This window comes from Erinaceus europaeus, chromosome 22 (genome assembly GCF_950295315.1).
Source record: "Erinaceus europaeus chromosome 22, mEriEur2.1, whole genome shotgun sequence".
Lineage (NCBI taxonomy): Eukaryota > Metazoa > Chordata > Mammalia > Eulipotyphla > Erinaceidae > Erinaceus > Erinaceus europaeus.
In genome coordinates this window covers 4,341,636-4,366,661 of record NC_080183.1, presented here as the reverse complement: position 1 = coordinate 4,366,661, position 25,026 = coordinate 4,341,636, and the positions used below count along the sequence as shown (strand labels likewise).

The window sequence follows — 25,026 nt, the reverse complement described above, 5'->3', positions numbered from 1 at the left end:
AGCCGCCGTCACTCACATCCCTGTAAAGTGACTCACCCGGGACCCGCCCGGTCGGTTCCCCCATCCCCAAGACCCCCCCCAGGACCTCGCTAGCCCCCTCTCCCTCACCTAGCCTCCAAGCACTTGCTTCTGCCACCCTCCCGGCTCTGCACCACCACTTTGGCTGCTCAGGGCGGGACAGCGCTCGGACCCTGCTCAGCTTCTGCACTGCAGTTCCAAGCCGGCCCGCAGGTACCAGAGCAAGCCGGGGCCACCCTCTCGCCGCCCTCGGCAGCCGCCAGGTGCCCCCGCCCCAGCTGGCAGTGCTGCATTCTACCCACTGCCGCTTCTCCTGGCCGGCGGCTGCCCTATCCCCCTCCTCACTGTCCGGGCCGGGATTCTGGCCCAGGCGGCCCCCTTGTGGCTTTTGGGGGCTCCACAGACACCCGGCCGGTGTCTGGAGGATTCAGACAGAGTCCACAGCACCGTGAGTTGGCACAATCTAAAGTGGCCTGAGTCTGGGGTCTCCTCCCGCCCGCGCACCCTGCTCAGAGCCCCCCCCCACCTCCTGTCATGGCCCCAGGGCTCTCTTGTTGAACCTGGCTCTGACAGGTGTCTGGGGAGGGGGAGAAGGGCGGCAGGGAAGCCTGAGGGGAGGGAGCAACAGAGTCTTTGCAGTGATGTTTGTCTTTCTACATTTACAAGTGAGGAAACTGAGTCTTGGGAACTTCTGTCATCTCTGTGTCTCAGAAGGGTCAGGGGTGGGAGGGGGCTTCCTGCCCAGAGAGTGAGGTGCAGCCTGGAGTGCTTTCTGGGGGGGGGGGGTGGAGGGGGGTGGTTTGCTGTCTGTGAGTCTGTCTTCTGCCCCTGGAGCCTTCAAGCACTGTCTGTGCCCAGGATGAGAGTTCTCAGAGCCCCCCCTTCCCTCCCCCTCCTAAGCTCAGTGGCCAGGCAAACAAGCCGCAGCCCCCTCCCTTCTGCCTGCAGTCTGCTGGAGGTGGGCAGGGCCCAGTTAATAATGCCATTTTATAAGCCTCTGCCCATAGGTGCTACCACCTAATTTTGAATCTGCCCTTCAAAGGGATTGGGCCACAGAGCAGCCAGGGATCTCAAACCCTGTGGGGAGGTGCTTATAAGTGATCAATCCATCCCCTCACTGCCCACTCGCCCCCCCACCCAGCACTTGCACAGCCTGCTGGAGCAGTCAGTCTCCTCAGCTGAGCGAGCTGGCAGCCTCGGACACCCTGGGTGCCACTCAGGTCCCTGTCTGTCTCCGACCTCTCAGCACTGGTGAGTGGGGGTCTCTCTGGCCCTGCATCATATTCTTTCCCTCCATCAGCCAAGCAGGTGGAGATCTGAGCCCGGTGCTTGGGGGGTGCCTGCCTCTTCATGGCCCCTGCCTCTGCTTGGCCCCGGCTGCCAGCCCCCCTCCTTGGTTTGCAGTGACTCACACACACTCTCTCTCTCTCTCAGCAGACTGAGCTTCGAGGACAGCAGCCAGCTGGTTTCTGTCAGTGACATCGACCCTTCGTGTCCAGTCTCCTAGGAGGACCGGGCCTGGGACAGGTAAGTGAGTGACCCACACGGGTAGAGGAAGGTGCCACTCAGCCTGTGAGGTGCCTGGATCCCTGTGCTGGGCGTTTTTTTTCTCCTACACGCCACCCAATCTGTGCCTGGTAGCTGTCCCTGGTACTTTGGTCCCGGGACCCCCCCTCACTCGTTAACACTTTATAACTCGCGACCGGGGTCTCTTACGCACATATATAAGTGTCTTTTCAGGTTGGGGGGCTTTGGGGAGGGGTCCGGGGGTCTTCCGGGGGGTCTGGGACACTTTGGGGGCAGGGGGGACCCTCTGTGTCCCGGATATCTTATGTGGTGGATGTCTATGAAAACTTAATGGGATTGCCTTATAGATGCTTGTTCCAGCTAAGGTGTCTGGGCTGGGGTCTGTGTCCCCAAGCCCCCCCTGCACCCTCAAAGGGGCACCCAGCCAGCCCCGAGCCTGTCTGACCCATGCCAAGCCACTTACAGGCTTATTTAATGCAGTCTTTCTTTACAGACTCTTGAAGGCTTTTTTCTTATCTGCAAGCAACCCAGCTTGGCGTCAGCACAGCAGCAGAGGGGTCCCCACGCCCCCAAATGGCAGGCTGGCATTCAGAGCAAGGCCTGGCTTTTCTAGACCACTGTTTTTTCCTAGACACACCTATTCTGTGCATCTCTGCCCTCAGACTCCCGTGTCTAGAATCTCACTGAGAGTCCAGGATGTGGGGGGGGGGTGTCACTCAGGCTCTGGCCAGGACAGGCAACATTGGGGGTGTCCCAGCTAGAGGGAGGGGGACCACCGGTGTGTCTGACAACCCTGCAGCCTGAGAGCCCCCAGTAGTGCCCCTGCACTAGGCTGCCTTGGTGATGGCCATGGAGATGCCATGCAGAGTTGAGGCTCCCACAGTGAACACAAGGGCGGGGGTCCTTCAAGAGCAGAATCTCACTGAAAACTAGCAAAGAGGACAGAGCAGAAAAAAAAATGCAAGATTGGAAAACTGCCTAGGAGACAGATCTCAGCACAGTTAACTGCATGCAAAGTGGCACATACACACACACACACACACACACACACACACACCTCGCTCTCCATGGGGCAAAGGTCTTGGGATGGGGTGGGTGAGGGAGTGACACAGCACAGCACAAGACTGAACAGCCCCCCCTTCTCAACAGCAGAAGGGGTGCTCCCCTCAAGCTCAGAAATCAGAGGGGGAGACCTTTGCTATCTGGGGTTGTTGTTATATGATCATTTTTGTTACCTGTCCACAGGTGAGGGCAGAGGAAGGTAAGGGAGGGTCCCTCAGAGTAGCCCCAGGTTCGAGCTTCCTCACCACCCCCCCTGAGCTGGCTGCTAGGGGAAAAAGGGAGCTCCCTGTCAGGGAAGGCCGGCTGAACTTGGCGGGCTGCAGGGAGGCTCCCGCCTGGGCTGGCAGCCCGCTCACGCCTAGGCCTCCCAGCAGCAGCAGTGCAGTCTGGGGTCAGAGCAAGGATGCAGTGAGAGAGAGGACCAGAGCTTGGGGGTGAGTGCTGGGGACAGGGGGCGGCACGGCGGGGCGCCCACGGCCAGCTCCCCGCCTCAAGTGGCCCAGCGTCTGCCCCAAGGGGGGTCTCCTGGGGGACTCGGGCCAGGGCAGAAGAGGGGTGTGGGTAGCCTCCCTGGGGTGGGGGTGAAAATGAAAGGGGTGCCAAGGCCCCTGCGGTCCTGGGAACGACGTGGCTCTTTTCTCTAGGATGGTCAGGAGCCCTAACTTCAGCCTGCCGCTGGAGCCTATCCAGGATGCTGGGAGGCGGGGGTCCTGAAAGCCCCCTCATGAGGCGGCAGGGCGGGCGAAGGCTGCCTGTGGATGAATGAGAAGCACGCAGAGGCCCGGGGATGGGGGCCTGCACGCCAATTCAGGGGGCCGAGTTCCCAGGAGCCCGGGCAGGCAGGTGGGGGTCTCTGTCAGGGGCCCCCCTCCACAGAAGCGGTGGGCTTCTTGGCTTTGTTTTCAAGTAGCACTTGTGTGCGTCTGCCGCCTGCCTGCCAACAACAGCAGGAGGACTCTGCAACCCGGGAAGCGGGGCCACCCCGGCTCACCCTTGGGTCCATTTCAGGACAGTGAGGCGGGGGTCAGAGGGCACAGAGCCCCTGGGACTCAGGGACACGGGCATCTCCCCGGGCGGGCGGTGCTTGTCGGCAGGTGCCCGGACCCTCCATGTGGGGGCAGTGTGGTGTCACTGGTGGAAGCTCTGTGCGCATCTGTGACAGACAGACAGACAGACAGACAGACATCCCCCACCCCTCAGGAGAAGGGGAGGAGGGAGGCAGCTCTTCTTGGCTGTTCTTTTTCTTTATTATTATCATCATTATTATTATTATTGGTTGCGTTTTATCACTGCCGTTGTAGCCATCGTTTAAGGAATGGCTTTTAAGCTGATTTGAAAATGTTTGGGAATAAACTGTCTGCAGCCTGCCCAGGGGCCGGGGCAGGGGCCGGGGTGGGGGCGGGGGCGGGGGCGGGGGCGGGCCGGGGCGCCCAAATCAGGGGTCCAACAGGGAGCAAACGTTGCAAAGGATGGGTCTAGCTGGGGTGGGTCTGGGGGCGCCCAGAAAGGGCTCAGAAATGCGTCGCACATGGATGAAAAATAATTTTTTAAAAAGTCGCCCACTTACATCCCTAAAGGAGGGGTGGGAGCAGAGGCGGGGTTGGGGGGGGCATCCTGTTACCCTGGAGATTTCAGGGGCAGGGCAAGTCCCCTCCTGTGAACATTTCCTTTTGCTCCCTGACTCAAACAGAGCCCCCACCTGCCCCAGCGCCCTTGGGCGGGCAGGGAAGCAGCCCCTAGGGCAGACAGCCTGGTCCAGGGCGGGAGCCTGCCCATAGCCCCTCCAGAGTCAACACAGTGTTTCCAGAGTGGGGGCTTTGTGCCCATGGCCACAGAAGCGATGGTGTAAAAGGAAACACACGGAAACACACGGAAACACACACACACACACACACACACACACACACACACATCCTCCCGAGAGCTAGCTGCCCCTGCACAAACACCTCATTTAGACAGCCCCGGCCCGAGGAACATTTTTTTTCCTGACCCCCCTCCCTCTGTGAAACTTAGGAGAAGTCAGGCTTAGCCAGAAGTTTTTCCAGGAATTATTAACCTCTGGAGACTGGGACCACTGTTCCCTCAGCGCTGCCACCACAGGCTGGAAGAGCGGAGGCTGAAACCCCCACCTGACGCTTTCTGTAACAGTTTTAAAATTAAAAAAAAAATAAAAATAAAAATAAAAATCTGATTCAATCACACCACACTTTTCAGGACCCCGTTCCCTGCCGCCCCAGGTGTGTGAAGTGGGGGGAGAGGGGCGGGGGGGGCAGGGGGGTGTCTGGCCCCCAGACCACTTATTTTTCCACCTTATTTATTTATTTTGGTCTGAAAAAAAAAAACAGCTTTGTCATCCCCCCACCACAAAGGCTGAGCCTCTCAGAGGCAGGAGGTGGGATGCTGGGTGCTTTGCTGGTTTGCGTGTTATTTATCTTAATATTGTGGGGGTGGGAGGGGGGTGGGCAATGCTTTCTGTTTACGCTGTGAGGAGACTGAGGCAGGACACTCATTCCTGGGGACACTCAAGCCCTCGGGAGCCTCCTGACTCTCAGGACGGGAGGAGACAGGGGATACAGACAGGGAGTGACAGTCTCCCCGCACCCCAAAGCTGGAGATCTTTCTAGAAGGTGGAGACGTCACTCTTGGCGTCTCTAATCCCTCTCGGTCAGCCGGTGGCGCTGTAACACCTAGGTCCTCCGACAAGGGGGCTACAAAACTCACAATTTAACCATTTCCAGACTGTCACCTCAGCACCTGGCCCCCTGTGCCCAGGAAGCCAGCGGCGGCAGTGGGGTGTGGTGTATGTTTGTGATTTTAATGGCGCTGGACCACTCACCCCGACCTCAGAGAAGACCTGGGGGTCCTCCACGAGCAGCCCCCCGGCACGGGGAAGAACAGAAGGACTCAGGTCCAGGCACTGTGAAAGGACAAAGGCACAGGGGTGATTAATGAGGGTCAGTCGCACAAGTTCCAACAAGATGCAATACATTCTCAGGACAGGGCAATACGCATCAGTGAGGCAACAGTCCCAGAGGCGCTCTGCTCTGCTCCGGCTCTGTCTCTGGGCTCTCTCAGGGGGACAGATATTTCCAGACAGGTCTGGTAGAAGATCGTGCAAGACAGCGCCCGGCCTTGGCAGGGGCTGGTAGGGGGCTGGCATGTGGGCTCAAGGGGATGGGGCTCAGACCCCCCAGGGTCCCAGTGGCAGGATCAAGCCCTAGAACCATGTCCTAGGAGCCCAGGGAAAGTGTGTGGGGGGCGGGGGGGGGCGGCTTACAGCCAAAGTCAGAATGGCTTTTCAAAATGGTTTTTAGCAAAAGTTTCAACCTCACCTTTGGAAAGTTGGGGCAAAGGGACAGCTGACAGATACAGTCACAGAATGTCCCCTGCAAGGGGGTGGCATGCAGAAAACGGGGTGCTGGAGGGGTCTCAGCTCACAGATAAATATGTATTCACTGCAGCCCGGCTTGAGGCATGAAGCCCTTTGCTACTGTGTTTTCTGCAAATCTTACCACTAAATGATATTCTTGAAGTGTACCCATTAAACACCCTGGGGCTGGCCACTGTGCCTCCCTGCCCCCCAGCATGTCTCCAGCTGGGACTTCCCACAATAGAGGAGGGTCTGCTTCACAAGGCTGCCTCCAGACCCCGGAATATTAAACAGCTCTTAAAAAGAATGGGACAGCAGAGACCCTTTGTCTCTTAATGGACCTCCCTGGTCTTTCACACAGCGCTGGGTTAATTATGATCCTTTGTTCCAGAGCACCTTCTAGTCCCTGGCCCAGGCAGGCCCCTCGTTTAGCCTGCTAATTTATGCGCTCCTATATTCATCACCGCAAACACTCCGGGGAGCCCACTCCTCACACCCAGACCCTCACAATTACCGACACCTGGCCCACCATCCCCCACCCTCACCACAGAGGGAGGGAGGGAGGGTGGTGGGCAGGTGGGGAGGGCTTCCAGCAGTCCAGGGGTTAACTCAGGCTGTCAGGATGCTAAGGTGTCATTATAAGGGATGGCGGGATCATTACTGTCTTCCAGCCGATTCCTGGGGGAAGAAATACAAGCTGCGGCAGAGGGAAATGTACCCCGTGATACAGTTTATGTAAAAAAAATAAAATTGTGCATTATCGGGGTCTAGCTACACACATATGCAAATTCACAGGCACAGAGGCAAAGCCTGACCAGCCTGAACTTAGCATTTGCTGGAAGGAAGGCTGAGCTGCCTATAAAAACCAAATCAGATCTTCTATTTCAGAGATCTATTTACATGCATATGCAAAAACGCAGGAAAACGTCGGGAACCTTACATCTGAAATTGCTGAGAGCCCATCCGGTGGCCGAGGGCGAGACTGGGGAGAGGGCTAACGTGACTTTGAAAAAAATACAATAATGATCCCAGGACAGCGAATTTCACATCTCTATTTTCATGCATACACAAACGCACAGAAAAATCTCTGAAGCCTTACAGCTGACAGGGCTAAGAGCCACTTAATATGGCCACAGTGAGCCTCGCGCCAGGGTTAACGGCAAGACCGCTTTTTATTTGTGGCGTTTAATTTGTCATAATGAGGATATTAATTATCAGTGCATTTACTGGAGAATTCAAACAAACACGGGGAATGCTTTTTCTTTTTCTCCCTCTCCTTTATGTCTTGTTTTGTTTTGTTTTATTGGTGGATTGGGGGTTTTTGTTGTTGCTCTTGTTTGTTGTTTATTTTAAATACATTCTGGTCACTGGAAGTGGGGGAGACACACAGGAGGGCTGGGGGAAGTCCAAACCCCAACCCCCAAAACGAGTCGTGCTGACACAGGGGGTCTATTTTAGTCCAGAGACTGTGCGTGTTTCGTTCCATATATGTTCACCAGCTCAAGCCCCGGGGCCCCCAACTGGCCTGGCTCAGACAGAAGGCTGGCAGGTGTGTGGCCCAGGGCTGAGATTTCAACATGTCACCCTGGGGGGAGGCTGGGGGCTGTGGGGAGGGGGGCTGTGCTAGGCACGGAGGCATGGAGATGTCTTTCCTTTTAGGTCTCTAAGAGACTCGGAAAGCTGATTCTCTGGCTGGTCTCCTGAAGGATTAGCTGGCTGGAATAAGAAGCGAGGCCAGGACACGGGAGGGGACAGAGAGGTCTCAGAAGAGCAGCCCTACGCTCGCGTGCTTCTGGACAGCCGCAGCTCCCTGGCAAAGGGCCAGGCCGATGCCCCTCCATGGGGAGAAGCCAGAGCACCCCAGCCCCCGCCCCAGGGGGACAACAGGGACCCACAGGAGCGGGGGAGGGGCAAGTGCACATCTCACATCTAGGGGGACCCCTGCAACCCAACGGCCCACGCAGAGCTGTAGAGCCCCCTCCCTCGCTCAGAGAGACTCCTCGGCCCCTCCCTGCGCCATCTTCTGCGTGCCTGCAGCTGTCTCTGCCCTTCAAGTCCCCAGAGCAAGCAGGGGACAAAGGCCCCGCTTATCCTAACCATGACTCCGTATGGAAGAAATGTGCACAGGTTTGGCGGGGTATAGCCAGAGAGGCCCCTCATAAGCCAGACGCCACTGGGGGAAGAGGATTAATGTCCCTCCCCCCCTGGTTTGTGGCCAGCTGAGTCCTGCCCAGTGCTCAGGGGGCTCAAGCAGGCAGATAGGAAATATATATATGGGCGGGGGAGACAGCATAATGGTTATGCAAAGAGACTCTTATGTCTGAGGCTCTAAAGTTCCAGGTTCAATCCCCTATACCACCATAAAAAAGGAAATACGTATATATATTTCCCCCCACATACATGAACATAAAATGAAGTACCCAGTTGGTCGTGTTCCTCGCTGCTTGAGGGTCCTTCCAGGCAGAGACACGCACGGGGGCAGAAGTGTGAGCAGTCCAGACAGAAAAACGAAAAGCCGATAAAATGTCAGAGCAGAGGTCCATGGCTGACCCCAACCCCCACCCCACAATAGTGAGCAGGGCTTTCAAACAGAAGGAACAAGCCACAGAAAACAAGCCACTGTACTGGGCTAAGTACCCCCTGTATGGGACACTGTACACCTGGCCCCACCCCAGGGATGAAAGCAGCTTGGCAGTGACCTGTGCAGGGTCACCCACCCCTTTGACCCATGATGGGCAGACCCCTGCCCCCCAGCCCCCCACCCACATCCTGGATGCCTGAGTTACGGGCAACCCTTTGATTTAGTTTTTAATATTGATTTAGTTTTTATTTTACTTGTCTTCTTAGATTTGATAAGATAGGGAGAAATTAAGGGGACTGGGAGAGAGAGACAGAGAGACACCTGCAGCCCTGCTTCACTCCTGGGAAAGTTTCCCTACTGCAGGTGGTGGGGACCAGGGGCTTGAACCTGGGGAACGAACGGATGAGCTCAACCAAGTGCACCCAAGGCCCGGCCCCTTAACTGGCACCCCCTTTCAGTCACCTCCCTTGACTATATGTCAAGACAACAAGAGTGACAGCAAGCTTCTGGCAATCTGATTTCTATCCTGATTGATGCTACTTAACCCCAAGGCCCCTAGGGTGCTCGACAGAGAAGGGGGGGGGGGGGGGGAGAGGGTACGTACAGTCAGTTGTGCATCCTGGAACCCTCTGGGGGGGACTCAGCATCCTGGGGTCTACACGCCTCCGCTGCCGGAGCCCACTGACCCACTGCCCAGAGAGGGGCAGTGAGCTGCAGCTGGGGAAATAGAGGCCTGAGTTAGTTCCAACCCAAGATGCCCCATGCCCCAAAGTCATAGCCACAGATGGAGCATATTTCTCAAAGGGGCCCTACAGACCTTTTTTCAGTCCTGAGCAGGGCGTCTGCCTCCTTCCTGAGGGTGAGGGGACGGACGCGTGTCTCCGCCTGAGGAGAAGACAGTGGTGAGGGGCTGGCAGTCGCAAAGCCAGCGGCCCTACTGTGTGCTGGGACACAGACAGACAGCAAGTACAGACTGGGTGCTCCCTTCAACCCCAGAGGGAAAATGGAGGAGAAGCCACAAAGTGGAGGCACCTACAGGCACAAGAAGCCACCCCACCCCATCCCCCCGGGTCTCCATCTCTGATGGGTGGGGGGGTTACACCACAAAAGACACCTCCCCAGCCAGCCAGCATACAGAGAGAGCATTTTAAGGGCCACCATGAGCCCCTCAACATGATTTTTTTAAAAAAAAAATAAGCAATAAAACATTTATCCTGTGACTTTTCAGGAAAAAAGCAAACAAACCGCGTTCCAGCGCACGGAACGGGAGCAGAACCAGACAGTGCCCACCTGCAAAGGTAGGACAGGGGTGGGGTCCCATGCTGGCCTCCCCCCAGGGTTGGGGGGTGGCTCGCGCCGAGGGTCATGGGAGTGGGGGGACGGGGAGGGGGGTAGCGCGTGCCAAGGATAAGAGATGGAAGGAGTGCGTCTGTCACCAAGAAAGGACACGGCCACTATAATTAGCAGAGCAGGGGCTGGCTGCTGGCCCCCTGCCCACACCTGAAGAGCCCAGTGAGCTGAGGATGAGCACATGAACTTTTTAGGGCGACAGCAGGGGACATGGGACATGAAGGCCCCGTCCCTCTGGGCTGGCACAGGGACAGGTCACAAGCTGACCGCCTGGCCTCAGGGAACTGAAGCATCGCTGTGACCTTGAGGGTCCTCGGGTCTCCAAATGGGCTCTACCCACTGCCCCCCTCCACTGGTGGCAGATTTTAGGGTGGGGAACCTAGCTTTGGATAGGGTCACTGACCCCCTCTTCCTGAGAGGAAACAGAAAGTGTGTTGGTAGGAGGACATTTTGGGACATTCGACCAACAGGGCTGGCCACGGGGGACAGACATCGGGATAAACCCAGGAGTCTGGGGTGTGGCCACTGCTAACTGCCAGCCTCACCTCTGCGCCACTACCTGCGCAGAGAGCCCACAGCACCTACCTAAGAGGGTCAGGTGCTAGGAGGCATGGCTCAGCCAGGCCCCCCCGGGAAAAGCCTGAGGATGTCCCACCACCTCGAGGAGGCTGAGGGATGGAACCGGGGCCTCTGCCTGCCCCCAGAGAACCCCTAGGGCACCGCGGAGACAACCCCTCACTCTAGAGTTGCAAGAGCACAGCCCACACCGTCCAAGGACAGCAGGGGACAAAGCCAGCAGGAGGCGCCGGTGGCCGCCTGTCCCCAGCAGCTGGCGCGAGCTGTCCACTGCCCTCTCGCCTTGAAAGGCAATGGCTGCCCAAGAAGCTGCTGATTGGTCAGTCCTGATGGGCCAAGAGCAAGGGCGGTGGTGTGTAAGGCGCCCCCTCCCAGGCCTGGCGCCCCTCCCGGGTTATTCCGGGCAGGGCATCCAGCTGCCCCCTGAAGCTGCCGGTCAATCAAGTGGTGGGAGGGGGAGCAGGTCCTGGAACATTCCGCTCTGGGGCACTGCTGGGTCAGGGGCAAGACAGCCGCTGGGGTCCCTGTGCACGGCCCCGCCTGGCCTGGGTTTAGCTCTGAGAAGCGGCCATAGTGCAGGCCTATAAAGACTCAGCCTCCACAAAGCCTCCCCAGCATAGAACAAAGTATTTAGGGGTCTTCACTAGAGCCCCAAGACAGGGGTCTGCACTGTTGAGCCCCCCAAAATCAAAAAGGGAGAGGAAGAGTGACCACACACCGGCCCCCACCGGGGAGGCCTAGTAGGGGTTCCAGAGATCCCCAAACAAGGCCACATGTCACCCCCAATGTTGGTTTCATAAACTCATTGATGACTAGAGACCCATGTCCCCATGAGCCCACCCTCAGCCCTAGAAGGACACTGGCAGGATTAAGGGGGGCGTCCACATTGAGGTGACTGAGCCCTCAAGCCAGGGCGGCTCTGACCCTCAGACACAAGTGTCCGTGAGTCCACCCAAGGCCAGGCCACACATGCTAGCACCCCCCAAGGCCCATCCTAGAAGACCCCTGAGTGGAGGGCACTGGTTAGTACTGCCCAATGTCTATGAGGCCCAGAAGGAGGCGGGAGGGGCACTGAGCATCCAATGTCCCCACTCCGCCCACTCTGTGTCCACCGCCTCCACCCGCACTGCCCTCACCTCTCTCCCAATTCCTCCGCCCCCTGCCCCCCGCCCAGCTTGGCTCCTAACCCTTCTCATGTCCTTTTCCAAGCTCTATTTTTAAAATCAGATTCCCTTTACTGGGAGATGACCAAGAAAGGTAATTGGCCCCTGGCCCCCCCAGGCCCCCCCCGCGCCCGCTCACCCTACATTTAGGGAGAGGGTTTGCAGCTCTGACCCAACAGGCCTTGGGCTCCCAGACCAGAGCGCAGCTGACCTGACCTGAGGAGAAGACTCTCCCCGGAGGCGGTGAGACTTGACTAGACCCCTCTTAGCTCTCAGGGGGAAGGGGGTCCCCCTCAGACACCCCAGGCCTGGGTGGTCACCGCTGCAGGTGCATCAGATCTTGGAGGTTTTATATATATATTAGATGTAAGGTGGAAATTACTCCAAAATAGCAGAACCCGCTAAGAGAAGCCCGTGGACCATCCCTTCGGGGCTGGTGTGTAGGGCAGGGTAGCAGTCAGTGACTGCTTGTCCCTCTGGGGTGGCGGATGGGGACGGGGCAGGCACCCTCAGGAGGGCTTGGGGACAAGAGTCAGGGAAGGTGACCGCATGTTGAGAAATGAGAGTCCCCAACAGTGCCCCAAACCTTGGCAGCAAAGGGACAGAGAGAGCTGAGGCCAGCTGAGCCTGGAAGGGGACTCCCAGAGGCAGGGGCAGCACCCCCTGCCGTGGGCATCCCCCAGAACCCCCCTCACCTACAGCAGGGCCACAGAGCCAGAAGGTCCTCTCGTCTCCTGCTGCTGACCATCTTCAACCAGGCAAGGTGTCCCCGGGGCTCTCCACTGGGTCTGCATCCCAGCGCCTGGTTCACAGAGAAGAACCAGGGCCTCATGAATTACAGGCTGGGGGCGGGGGGGGGGTGATTCAAAACACTGAAACAACATAGTTTCGGTGTACAGAATAAAAGCATTAAAAAACCAAGATGTTTGGGGTTGTGGAGGAGGGCAGGGAATGCGATCCTGGGTCTTTGGTTAGAAGGTTGGAAGCATGCAAGGGCCGCAGACGCCATCCCCGCGGAGGAAGATTCTCGTCTGAATAGCTCTCCGTCGAGCACACACATACATGATCCAAATTTCATTTCATGCTTAGGCATTTGCTGTGTAGGCTGTGGATGTGAAATCTGAAAGGCTTAAGTGGAGAATGTGGTGATTCGGTGTGGGTTCCTTGGTCAGATGGTAAGACATTTTATGAATGGTGAAGGCATTTTGAAAGACCTTAAATGGGGCGGGGAAGGTGGTGGTGGTGGTGGTGGCGATGGTGGTGGTGGCGGTGGTGGTGGTGGTGCAGTAAGGGAAAGGTCGCTGAGTAGATTGGGGACTTGGCACAAGAGATCTGGAATTTATTTAGAGGAGTGACAGGATCGAACTTTTGTCTCATGCTGAGGGGAGCGTGTGTGTGTCTGCGGGGGGGTGGGGGGGTAGTCTGGGGCATTTGCCAAAGTGTTTTGAGAAAAAATGATGGTGAGATTCCTACTTGTGGGATAGAAGTAAGCAGAAGAAACATAAAATGCCTTTCCAGGCTTACAAGTTTGGCTTTTCTATTACAAGGAAGAAATGCTGAGAAACTGTAGCTAGAAAAAGAACAGTCGCAGATTCAAGGATCATGCTCAAACATTTGGAGTTTCTGTGCTGAAGAGGAGCCAAAGTCTGACTCTGAGCACACCAGAGATTTGGTGGGGCTGACACCAGAGTTGAAAGACTTGAATCAGCAGAGTTGCATGATCAACTTTGGGGATATGCAAAGGGTTTTTGGAATTTATTTGCAGGCTCTGATTTTTACACATGCCTAGGAATTTGGTTTCAGCCAATAAAAAATTCCCAGAGAATGACAGGGTGATTTTTTTTGGGGGGGTGGGGTTGGGGGGGGGCAGATAGTTGATAAATTGTGTGCAAAGAAATTACAAAATAAAATTCACATTTTCCGTGGAGACCCGTGGGCTTGCACTCGCTAACTCCACAATTAAGAGCCACGGTGAGGTTTCAAAGGCGGAGTCAGCAGCTCAAATTTTATATGCAGGGTGAGGAAGTGGGAATTTTATTTTAAGAGATGACAAGATCAAATTTTTATATCATGCTAATAAGACTGGATTGGCGCCAATAAAGGGTTTTAAAAGAATAAAGGACTGAGATTGGGGGCTTGTTTTGTTTTGTTTGACCATTCAGAAGGTAAATCACAGGGTACAGCACTGGGCTTTATGGTAAGTAGCTGGGACTTTTTTTTTTTTTTTCCAGGCAATGAAGAAATCTCAGGGATTGAGTTGGGGGTTGCACAATGAAAAGTGTGTTTCCGATGAGCTACGAGTGAATTTTTTTTTTTAAATGGCAGAGATAATATGATTGGACTTTTACAAAATGCCAAGGAGATGAGATGAACGTGTGCGTGGCAGGCGTGCAAACAGTTCATTTGGGGGGCCGTGGGGGGGGATACGGTCTTTTCTGAGCCCTCCTACAAGAGGCTTTTGGATGGGAGCCAGGACCTGGTTTGAGGGAGTGACGGATGAGTTGTGGGTCTCGGGAAACTGACTAGTTAGAGGTGTACACAGAGACGTCCGGAGTCGGGGAGCCAGTTAATGAAGCAGAACAGTGGCACAGGAGGAGGTGACACATGTATCTTAAGTGTCCTGGAGGCTGGGACATGGCTCACTGATAGCAAGTACGGAGGTTGTGCGCATGCTAAGGAACTCGAAAAAATTTTGAGGGAAAAGATCATACTTTCATGGCAGGCTAAGGAATTTGGATTTCGGCCATTAAGAGATCTTGAGTGAGTGACATGGCAGGATTTCTGTGATTAATAAAAGCAGTCTGCAGACAGGTTACTTATTAAAATGTGGCTTTCTATGATGCTAAGGCGCTCGGAACTTTTCGTATACATGATTAAGAGGCATTTTAAGGCATACTTTTTTTTTTTTTTGGCAAGAAAGTCTGACCTTCTATTTTGAAGAATGACAGTCAAAATTTTTTAAATCATGCTTAAAAGTCTGGAATGAAGCCAATAAAGGCTTTAGGCAGGAGAGGTCTGGGTAAGACTCTGGGTGTTACATGCACAAGTTAAGATACGCTAACAATGTTTGTTTTGTGCTAAGTGATTGAAAGTTCCTATTATAGGCAATGAAAAGCAACTTGTAAATTTAAAGAAGAAAATTTTATGGGGTAGTTGTATGATGCTTGCTTAAACTTTGAACTTGGATATTAATGAGTAATTAAGCTAATATGTCACGGATATTAGCTCTTCCGCTAGAGGACAGGAAAGTAGAAAATTTTAGTCACATCATCAAATTTGTTATGTTTCAAGAAGTTTGACTTTAGAATTAGAACTTTGGTTGGTGGAGGTCTTGTTTATCATTATGGTTGGTATTTAGTAGTTTCAGATATAATGTTTTTAATTCACCTCACCAAATTAAGATTAAGTTTTAGCCCATAAGGACTTTTTTTTAAAAGAAATGGTGCTTTTAAATTTTAGCTAATTTAATTTTTTTATTTTAGCCACTTGTTAACAAAAATAATTTGTCAAAGTTTTAAGGAATTTGCTGACATTTCAATGTTTTTTCAACTTTGTTTTTAATTGTACTTCACTTGATTTTTAAAAAATTTTAGTCAATTTAAACGCTTAAATCTTAACTAACTAAAAAAATTAAGTCTTGGCCAATATAAATTTTAAATGTAGCCAATCAAGGAATTTAAAGGTATTTAGAGGTTTAGGGAGTTTTTAAATTTTACTCAGTTTATTTTTTCACAACTTAATTGTTTAAAGTTTGCCTATTTAATTTTAACCAAATTGATGTTTTAAAATCCAGTCAATAGATGAGCTCTAGAGATTTAAAGTTTTATCCAATTTATCACTTTTAAATTTTAGCTAACCTAACTGCTTACTTTTTAGTTAGTTTAAATATTAGCCAATATAAATTTTAATCACTCTAAATATTATCCAATATCAGCCAATATAAATTATAGTCTACTCAAATATTAGCCAATATAAATATAAAATTTTACCCAGCAATTTAGTCAGAACTATAGCTTCAGGATTTAGTTAGTGGGACTTTTAATTTTGTTTAATCTGTTTTTCCACATTTAGTCAACTTAGACTTTTAATTTCATAGAGTACAATTATAGTTAATTCAGACTTTAAATTTAAGTCAAACATATGCCATTAAGCTTATTCAATTCAGATTTTTAAATTTCATGCAACTTGAACTTTTTATCTTTAATTTTTATCTCTAATTTCTTTTAATCTTTAATTTTTATCATTAATTTATTTTAATTTCTTTTCTCTTTAATTTCTGACTCAAATACTGAAATACTAAATTTTTATTTTAGGTAGTTAATGAGCACAGAAGATTTTAGTTCTAAGACTTTAAATATCTGGGTGGTTGAATTTTACTCAACTGATTTTTTTTTAATTCTCAATTAGGGTCCCTTTCAATTTTTGTGATATTTAGTTGAAAATATCAAGTTTTAGCTCATTTGATTTTTTTTTAATTTGCTAGTCAATAAAAAGGGCTTTGAGGTGCCACTGAATACAATTTAAAGTTTATTTGCTTTCACCAATTAAAAAATGGTTAAGTTTAGCCGGTGACAGGACTTAGGAGACACCCCCCAGATCTCTTTCTTAAAAAGAAGTGAGTTTGCAGGTGACAGGGTAAGTCCAATTGTCTGTGTTCCTTAGAACGTCCACACACAGAGCAGGGGCAACAGGGGCTCTGCTTATGCTGAGAAGTGTGTCATCTATGAAGGTCGCCTGTCCTGGGGCGGGGGCGGGGGGAGGGGGGGGTCAGGGCGGCACATTACCTAACGTGTGTGCACTGAGAAGTGAACGTTCGTCTCCACTTTGGGGAAGTGATATGACCATTTCCCATTATTCTCAAGTCTTTAACGCTTTAGCCAAAATATCACATTGATAAGTTAATGTGTCGAGAATTTCTGTGATGAACGCTTCTGATTTAATGTCATTTACGGTAAGTAAACAGCCAAAGATCGGAATCAGGTTGCCTGGAAGGTCTGATTTAACAGTCCTTCTAATGAGGACATGCTTCATTTTGAGAAACAACAGATCAGAGTTTTCTTATCTCATTGGAAAATTTGGATTCTGGCCAACAAGGAGTTTGGCCTAGAAATGGAATGGTTTCTGTTTAGGGGCCATGAAGAAATATGAAGAGATAACCCCCAAAAGTGTTCAATATAGAAACCAATAATCAAAGTCAACTCGTTGGACGACCAGGACACATTGATCTACCCTCCACAGCACAACTAGGCAAAGACCCAAGAATCGTGGCTTTTCACAATCCATCTCTGCCCAGGCCCCCCCCCCCCAACACCGGATTTTGCAAAATCCACTAACATACAAATGAATATTAAGGATATTTCTTAGCCTCCCCTCACCCAATATCCCAAGATTAGCTGCCCGCCCCCAACATTGGGGTGACTCCAGCCAGCCCTCGAAGGCAGCTGGGGGTGGGAGTGGGGGATAAGTGACAGGGACATCATCTGCATGGGCTGCAGGCACCTCACAGCTGGGAAGGACACACCCTGGGATGCTGAGACAGCAGCAAGAAAACCTAGCAGGTGTCTTGGGAAAAGGCTCCAGAATCCGCCCCTGCCCCTTGCATACTCCCCAGAGCCTAGCTGTGCAGAACCCAGAGGTGTTTCAAGGCTGCTGACCCAACGGGCTGGACAGGGCCCTCGTGCTCTGGCCCCGGACTTGCAAAGCAGTAACCATCTCCGTTGCAGTTTCCCACCTCGGGCTGTCCCAGAGTCCCCGGCCTCCTGCCAGGGGACAGGCTTTGGATGCCACCGTGGCCTCTGGGACTCCCGGGGACCTGAGAAAGCGTGAGGTGACTGTCTCCCAGGGTGAGAGGAAGCAGCCAGGCCTTGCCAAGGGCCAGTTCTGGGCCCATTGCCCCTAAAGAATTTATGAGCTGTGAATTCCTCAAAATCCCCGTGGGGTGGAGGTGGGTAGGGGGAAGAGCTGAGCCCAATGCCCCCGGAGCAGACAGGGAGCAGACAGGGAAGCCGGGGACGCCAGCCGTCCCTTCCCCGGGGGGGGGGGGGGGGCAGAGATGCCGCCCGCATCTCTCCCCGACCCCTATGAGCCGGGCATCTCAAAGGAGTGCCCGGAGATGGTGGCCCTGGCCCGGTGTCACAGCCTAAACCGCTACCTCTGCTCTCCCCCGCCCCTCCTGCCGCCCCCCCAGGTTCTGATCTCAACACCTAGTCGCTAGCCAGCGCACCCCAACCTTACCATGTCTTCAGAGCACCCCTCCTCATTCGACGACATGATGGAACTCTCTGAAGACTCATTTGAGACGATGATGGAGCCTAAGAATCCATCATCAAAACAAATGGAGTCCTCAGAGGGCTCGAGCGACAACACCGCCAGCGCAGGGCAGGGCATCGAGCGGAAGCAGGAGCAGGAGCAGGAGGAGGAGGAGGAGGAGGCCGGGGCGGCCGGAGGCACCCCGGCCCCAGCGGGGGGAGAGCTGCCCTGTGACCTCCGCCAAGACATGGAGGAGCCATCCAGTGGCCCACGTAGCGAAAACACGGATCCACCCAATGACCTACTCCAAGACGTGGAGGGGTCCTACTCCGGAGCCCGGCCGGGAGAGAAGGGAGAGGCGCCTGCAGCGGCGAGGGGAGCGGCGGCGGCGGCGGCGGCGGCCCCCATGGGCGCCCACTGGGGAGACGGCCCCGAGGACGACACTGACCTGGATGAAGAGAGCAGCTCCGGGCAGCGGGCAGAAGGCTCCGGCGGCGAGATCATGGGCATGGTGCACTCCATCATCTCTCTGTACTTCCGCATGCAAGACCTGCAGGAGCAGCAGAAGGTGGCCGAAGAGATCCTGATGAGAGCCGTGGCCCAGGGCCACCTGCCCGCACCCACCCCCTTCTCGGGAGACCGCCGCCAGTACCGCGAGTTCATCGTGCTCTGCCAGCTCATCCTGCAGAGCTGCCCACGCGTGTTCCACAGCGACCGTCTGCGCGTGGGGTACGTCATCTGCCACCTGTCGGGCGTGGCCCTGGAGTGGGCCCAGGCGCTGGTGCGGGAGGGCAGCCCGCTGGTGGACGACTTCCCCGCCTTCCTGGAGGCCATGTCCGAGGTGTTCGAGTACCGCCAGGCACGCCGCCTGGCCGAAGACGCCGTGTTCAGCCTGCGCCAGGGCGACCGCGGGGCGCTCGAGTACGTCACCGAGTTCCGGGGCCTGGCGGCCACCCTGGGCTGGCCCGACGAGGTGCTGCAGGCCCACCTGTGCCAGGGTCTCAACGACGACATCCGCCGTTACCTGTTCCGGGTGCCGCAGCCGTCCTCGCTGGACAGCCTCATCACGCTGGTCCTGCAGATCGAAGAGAAGGTGGCCGAGCACCGCGCCATCCTGCGCCTGCCCCCGGCCTCTCGGCCCCGCAACCTCACCTGGCCCGACGCGCCCGCCCCCGAGCGCTGGTCCGTCAGCAGCTGGCTGCCGTCCGAGATGAGCCCCATCATCGACCGCAACCACCTGTTCCTGCTGCTGCTGGTGAGGGTGAACCCCTACCACAGCGTGGCCGTGCGCGCCCTGGTGGACTCGGGCGCCAGCGGCAACTACATGGATGAACGGTTCGCCCAGGACCACTACGTGGAGCTGTACGAGAAGACTTACCCCCAGTCGCTGGAGACGGTGGACGGAGGACAAGTGGGCAGCGAGCCGGTGTGGTTCTACACCGAGCCCCTGGTGTGTATCCATCAGAACCACCAGGAGTCGCTGGAGTTCGACATCGTGCCCTCTCCTAACTTCTCCGTCATCCTCGGCGTCAAGTGGCTGCGCACCCATCTGCCCGACATCGACTGGGTGAGGGGCCGCTGCACCTTCCACTCTCCCTACTGCCTCAAGAATTGCTTCCGCCCGCCGCCCCCCTGCATCGCCCTGGAGCGCCACGCCGTGAGCCTCCTGCCCGGACTGCCGCCCCTCTACTCCGACCTGGCCGACGTGTTCAACCCGAAAGAAGCTGAGGAGACATCCGACCAGCCAAGCTCAGACGGATCCGATGATCTTTCTGAATCAGAGCCCTCTGAGCTTCAGCAGGCTGGAGACAGTGATCACAGCAGCAGCAGCAGCGACACCTTCTACGACTGCTCCTCCACCGCGTCCTGGGAGCGCAGCCGCCGCCCCCACGTACCAGACAGCGACAGCGACACCGACACCTACACCGACGCCGAGACTGACGGCGAGTACGACAACCAGAGCGTGGGGTACGAGAACCAGAGCGTGGGGGAGGTGAGCCAGAGCAGCAGCGAGGAGGAAAGCGAGCAGGAGGAGGAGGTGGCGGCCGCCACGGTGGCGGCGGCGGGCGGCAGCGGGGCGGGAGGGCAAGGGGAAGAGGCCGCGGACGCCCAGGACATGCTGGGCGATGCCCACGACTCCGTGCAGATCATCCCCGAGCTGTTCGACCAGCTGCACGGGGCCACGCTCTTCACCAAGCTGGAGCTGCGGGGCACCGTCGTGGACCAGGGCAAGAACACCAGGCAGGTGGAGCGCGTGTGGCGGGCGGCCTTCGGCCTGGACGCCCAGCCCCGCAGAAACTACCGGCCCTTCGTGCGGGGCCCCGACCCCACCATCCGCCAGAAGGCCATCCACGTCATCCTGCGCGGCCTGCTGGGCCGCTTCGCGCTGGCCTACGGGCAGGACGTGGTGGTGTTCTCCATGAGCCAGGAGGAGCACGAGCAGCACGTGCGCCAGGTGCTGGTGCGTCTGCGCTACCACCGCGTCTACTGCTCCCTCGAGCGCAGCCAGTTCCACCGCCGCAGCGTGGAGTTCCTGGGCTTCGTGCTCACGCCCGAGGGCGTGCGGCTCAACCGCAGCATCGTCGGCACCGTGGCCGGCTACCCCATTCCCGGCTCCAGGCGCTCCGTGCGGGAGTTCCTGGAGTTTGCGGTGCCCTACCGCCACTTCATCCGGCGCTACGCCGTCCTGGCCGAGCCCATCGCCCGCCAGCTCGCCGCCGATCGGCCCTTCCGCTGGGGCGCCGAGGAGCAGGAGGCCTTCGAGGCCCTGCAGCGCGCCTTCCGCACCGCACCCCAGCTGCGCCACCCCCGGCCGCAGCACCCCTTCTACCTGGACACGGGCTCCACCCCCAGCGCCCTGCACGCCACCCTCGTCCAGGTCGATGAGCAGACCGGCCGCAGAGTGAGCTGTGCCTTTTACTCGCGCAGCTACCGCTCGGCCGAGGCCAGCTACACCGCGCTGGAGCGGAAGATCCTCCCCGTCCGGGCTTCTTTCATGGTGTGGAGCCGCTACCTGGAGAACACCGAGGAGCCCATCATGATCCTTACGAACACTGAGGACCTAGCCTCTTTGAATAATGACAGGCTCACCGTACTTCTCCCAGGGCACTGGGCTTTTTTCTTCTCTCAGTTCCACTTCGACGTGATGGAGCGGCCGGAGGCCGAGGACGGGCGCCCGCCCCCGCCCCTGCGCCACCCCGGCCGCCGCCGCCGCCTCCGCCCGTTGTCCCTGCAGGGCCTGCCCCAGCTGCTGCTGGCCCTGGCCGGCGTCCAGGACGCCCGCGCCCCCCACGGTGAGTCCCCCCAGGCCCTCGGGCTCCGCCGGGAGCTGCTGGCCCTGCTGCCCGCCGACCGCGTGCTGGGCAGCCTGCTCAGCCACCTGGGCCGGGCCCAGGTGCGCGCCGTGCTGCTGCACTTTTTCCGCGGCCTGCTCTACTTCAAGAACAGCCTGGCGCTCGCCGCGCTGCTGGTCCTGCTCCGACGCCCGCAGACCCCCGCGCTGCCCCCTGCCGCCGCCGCCAACGACGCCGCCGACTGGGACCGGGACCGGGACCGGGACCGGGACCAGGACCTGGACCGGGACCAGGACCTGGACCAGGACCAGGACCAGGACCGGGACCAGGAGGACGAGGAGGATGACGCGGACGCGGACGACAAAGACGACGACGACGAGCCCCCCGTGCCCGGCGTGGCCCGGCCCCTGCCCGCCCGCTCGCTCAGCATGGTCTTCGGCCCCGCCCACCTGACCGGCCCCGCCATCCGCACCGCCCTGGCCCAGCTGGTGGCCCAGATGCCGCGACTGGCCGGGCAGCACGCCGTGCTGGCCCGGGAGCTGACCGAGCTGTTCATGGGCCCCGGCTTCGCGCGCCGCAACGCCCAGCTGCCCCAGCTGCCCCGCCGCCTCCTCTTCACGCCCGGCTTCTGGCTGATGCTCTGCGACTTCTTCCACGTGCGGGCCACCCCCCGCACCCGCGCCCGCCCCGGCCGCCACGGCCGCCGCCTGGAGCTGCACGTGCGGCCCGACGAGGTGGTCGTCATGCGGGAGGCCCTGCAGGCCGCCCTGCACGGGGTCCGGCAGCCCGGCCTGCACGACGGCCGGCAAGACAGCCCGCAGGACGCCCCGGAGGCCGCCGCCGCCGTCGTGCCCGCGCCCGCGCCCCCGCCCGACATGGCCGCTGCCACCGACGCCACCAGGGGCACCGCCACTGGCGCCACAGCCAGCACGGCCAGTGACACCGCCACTGACGCCGCCAGTGGCATCCTCGCCGTTGTCCCCAGCGCGCCCCCGGCTGAGACCCCCGACCTGCTCTCGCTCGGACGCCTAGAGCCCAGCAGAGGGGGGCTCATGGGGGACATGCACCCCGAGGCCGTGGCCCGCTTCCTGTCGGAGGTCTGCTCCAACATGCTCACTGCCCACGAGGTGCCCCCCTGCCGCGGCGGCCGGGGGATCCGACCCGCCATTGGGGGGTGGCCCCTCGCCATCCGGGGGGAGCCCAGCAGGGCTCAGCCCCTGGCCATCAGGCCCCAGGTCTCCCCAAGCAGGGTCCAGCCCTACTCCATCAGGCCACAGCCCCCCGTCAGGGGGCACCCCTACTCCATCAGGCCCCGGCCCCCCGTCAGGGGGCACCCCCACGCCATCAGGCCCCAGCCCCCCACCCTCCGGGGCCACCCCCACGCCATCAGGGTGCAGCTGCCCACCATCAGGATCGAGCCCCCCGCTGACAGCGAGCCGGAGGAAGAGGGTCCTGAGGATGGGGACCTGCCCGGCCCACAGTGAAGCCCCTCGCCGAGCCCCCACCCACAACGCTGAGCCTCTCCCAACACTGAGCCCCCCACCCCCCAGAACACCTCGTGAGATCCTGCCCACAACCCAGGGGAGCCGTGAAGGGGACACACCCTGAACTCGCCCCACCAGCAACCCCCCCGTGGCCCACAGCCGGACACAGCAGGCTGGTCATTGCTCCAGGGGCAGCAGAGGGACAGCGGGGACAGCAGGAAACACCTCCCCCCCGGCAGCAGCCAGCCAGCAAGCAAGCAAGTGGAGGGACACCCCCGGGCCCACCCCGCCTGGCCTGGGACACTGACCTTGAATGCTTCAGAGACCTGTACCTCCTTGGTGCTGCTGGCCCCCCACCTCCTCCCCCACCCACTGGTGTCCAGCCTCCCCCCCCCCAAGCAAGCACCCCCCCACCCGCCCCAACACTGCCTGTCTGTCCCTGAACATCAACTCTTACCTGGACACTGTCCTCATCCGACGTGCCAACACTCACCTGTGTGGTCCCCACTCCCATGGCCCCCATGGGGCAGCCTCACTGCCAGGGCCCCTCCCCACTCCCCCACAGCACAGGGGCCCTGGAGCCCGAGACAAGGGGAGGGGGCTCCCCAGAGACTGACAGGGCCCCCACATCCCACTGTTGCCCTCTATCATGGGCACCCACCCCTGCCCCTCCTGCCCCCATCTTGTGATGACCCCTCAATAAAGCAGAATCAATGAGTATCTGGTGTCCTGGTTTGTTTGGGGGGTGCGGGACAAGAGGGAAGTAGGGTGGATGGAGGAAGAGATGGAGGGAGAAGATGGAAGGGAGATGGGGATGGAGGAGGGAGGAGAGGAGGAGGAGGGAGAAGATGGTGGCGGGAGGATGGGGTAGAGGGAAGTGGGATGGAGGGAGAAGATGGAAGGGAGATGGGGAAGAGGGGAGGGGAGGAGGGAGGGGAGGAGGAGTGAGGGAGAGAAAGAAATGGAGGTGATGACGGAGGGAGGGAAGAGGGAGGAGGGGATGGAGAGAGAAGATGGAGGAGGGAGGAAGAATTGGAGGGAGGAGGCTCTGAGGAAGGGCGGAGGATGGGCAGAGTGACAGCAGGGGCTCTGAGCTCTGGGCTCAGCACACACAGGCCCCGGGGTGCCTCTTCCTGAGGGTCTGGAAAGACTCCCTCCCCTCGCCTGGACCCCAATGGGGAGCAGCCACATGTGGCCTCGGGGCCCCGGCTCAGAATCTACCCCCGACAGCAACACCGTGAGACCACTGGGCAGGTCCCAGGTTTCGAGGTCAGGGGACCTCCCCCCCGCCCTCTCTGAACCCCACAGCCTGAGGAAAGCATGTCCCTCACAGCCCACCAAAGGGGGCTCATGCCCTGTGCTCTCTCACTGCCCCTGGGGGGACTGGCCAGAAATCCCCATCTGCCCTGGCCGCTGGCCTCTGCCCCTGGCAGCAGCCCTGGAGATCCCAGTGAGAACCCTGCGGCTCAGAGTCAGAGGTTCAGTGCACCCCACCTCAGTAACCCTCACATCTAGGGGTACAGCTCATGCAGCCTCTGTCCCCAAGAGTGGCTCAAATGAAGACTCCACAGCCCCCTTAGTGGCCATCTTGGGAGGCCCTGACCCACTGGCTATGGGGCACTGGCTTGGGGCTACCCACTGGGGGTGGCGGAGCCAGTCAACTCCACTTTGTCCACCATGGTGGAGGGGGAGAGGTGCCCAACAAGGGCACACAGAGACACACAGTGACATGCAGGCCCACGCAAAGACACAGAGACAAGCACACATGATCACATATATGAACGAAGACAGAGGCAAGCACACGTGATCACACAGAGACACGCACGTATGGACACAGGATCACACAGCATAAGCACACATGATCACAAAGCACATGAGCGAACACGTGATCATACAAAGACAGAAACACATGTGTGTTGACACAGGATCACACAAAGACAGAGACAAGCATGATGCTGACGTGTGACCACACCATGGACAGGAATCAGCACATGTTCTGACATGTGATTGCACCAAGACTTAGGTGTGCACTCACATGATCACAGGTGATTTTGCACAAAGACACGCAGAGACAGACACACAGGGTCACATGAGAGACAAGGACACATGCCCACAGGAGGTGACACACACACGAACATGCAGAGACAAGAACACATACTCACACGTACCTGCACACGTGTTCTCACACTCACACGCTCTCTCACACGCTCACACATGCTCTCACACGCTCTCACACGCTCACACATGCTCTCACACGCTCTCTCACACGCTCTCTCACACGCTCACACATGCTCTCACACACTCACACACTCTCTCACACGCTCACACATGCTCTCACACACACTCACACTCG

At 57.1% G+C, this 25,026-nt stretch overlaps 1 protein-coding gene across 1 annotated transcript; it reads left to right on the top strand.

The window, feature by feature from the left end:
- The first annotated feature begins 11,812 nt into the window (after positions 1-11,812).
- On the top strand, positions 11,813-23,393 carry RTL1 (retrotransposon Gag like 1). Its single transcript, XM_060181066.1, has 3 exons — positions 11,813-11,890; positions 17,835-21,404; positions 21,570-23,393. The coding sequence occupies exons 2-3, from the start codon at positions 17,883-17,885 to the stop codon at positions 22,671-22,673; spliced, it is 4,626 nt and encodes a 1,541-aa protein (XP_060037049.1). The 5' UTR covers positions 11,813-11,890; positions 17,835-17,882; the 3' UTR covers positions 22,674-23,393.
- The last annotated feature ends 1,633 nt before the right edge of the window (positions 23,394-25,026 follow it).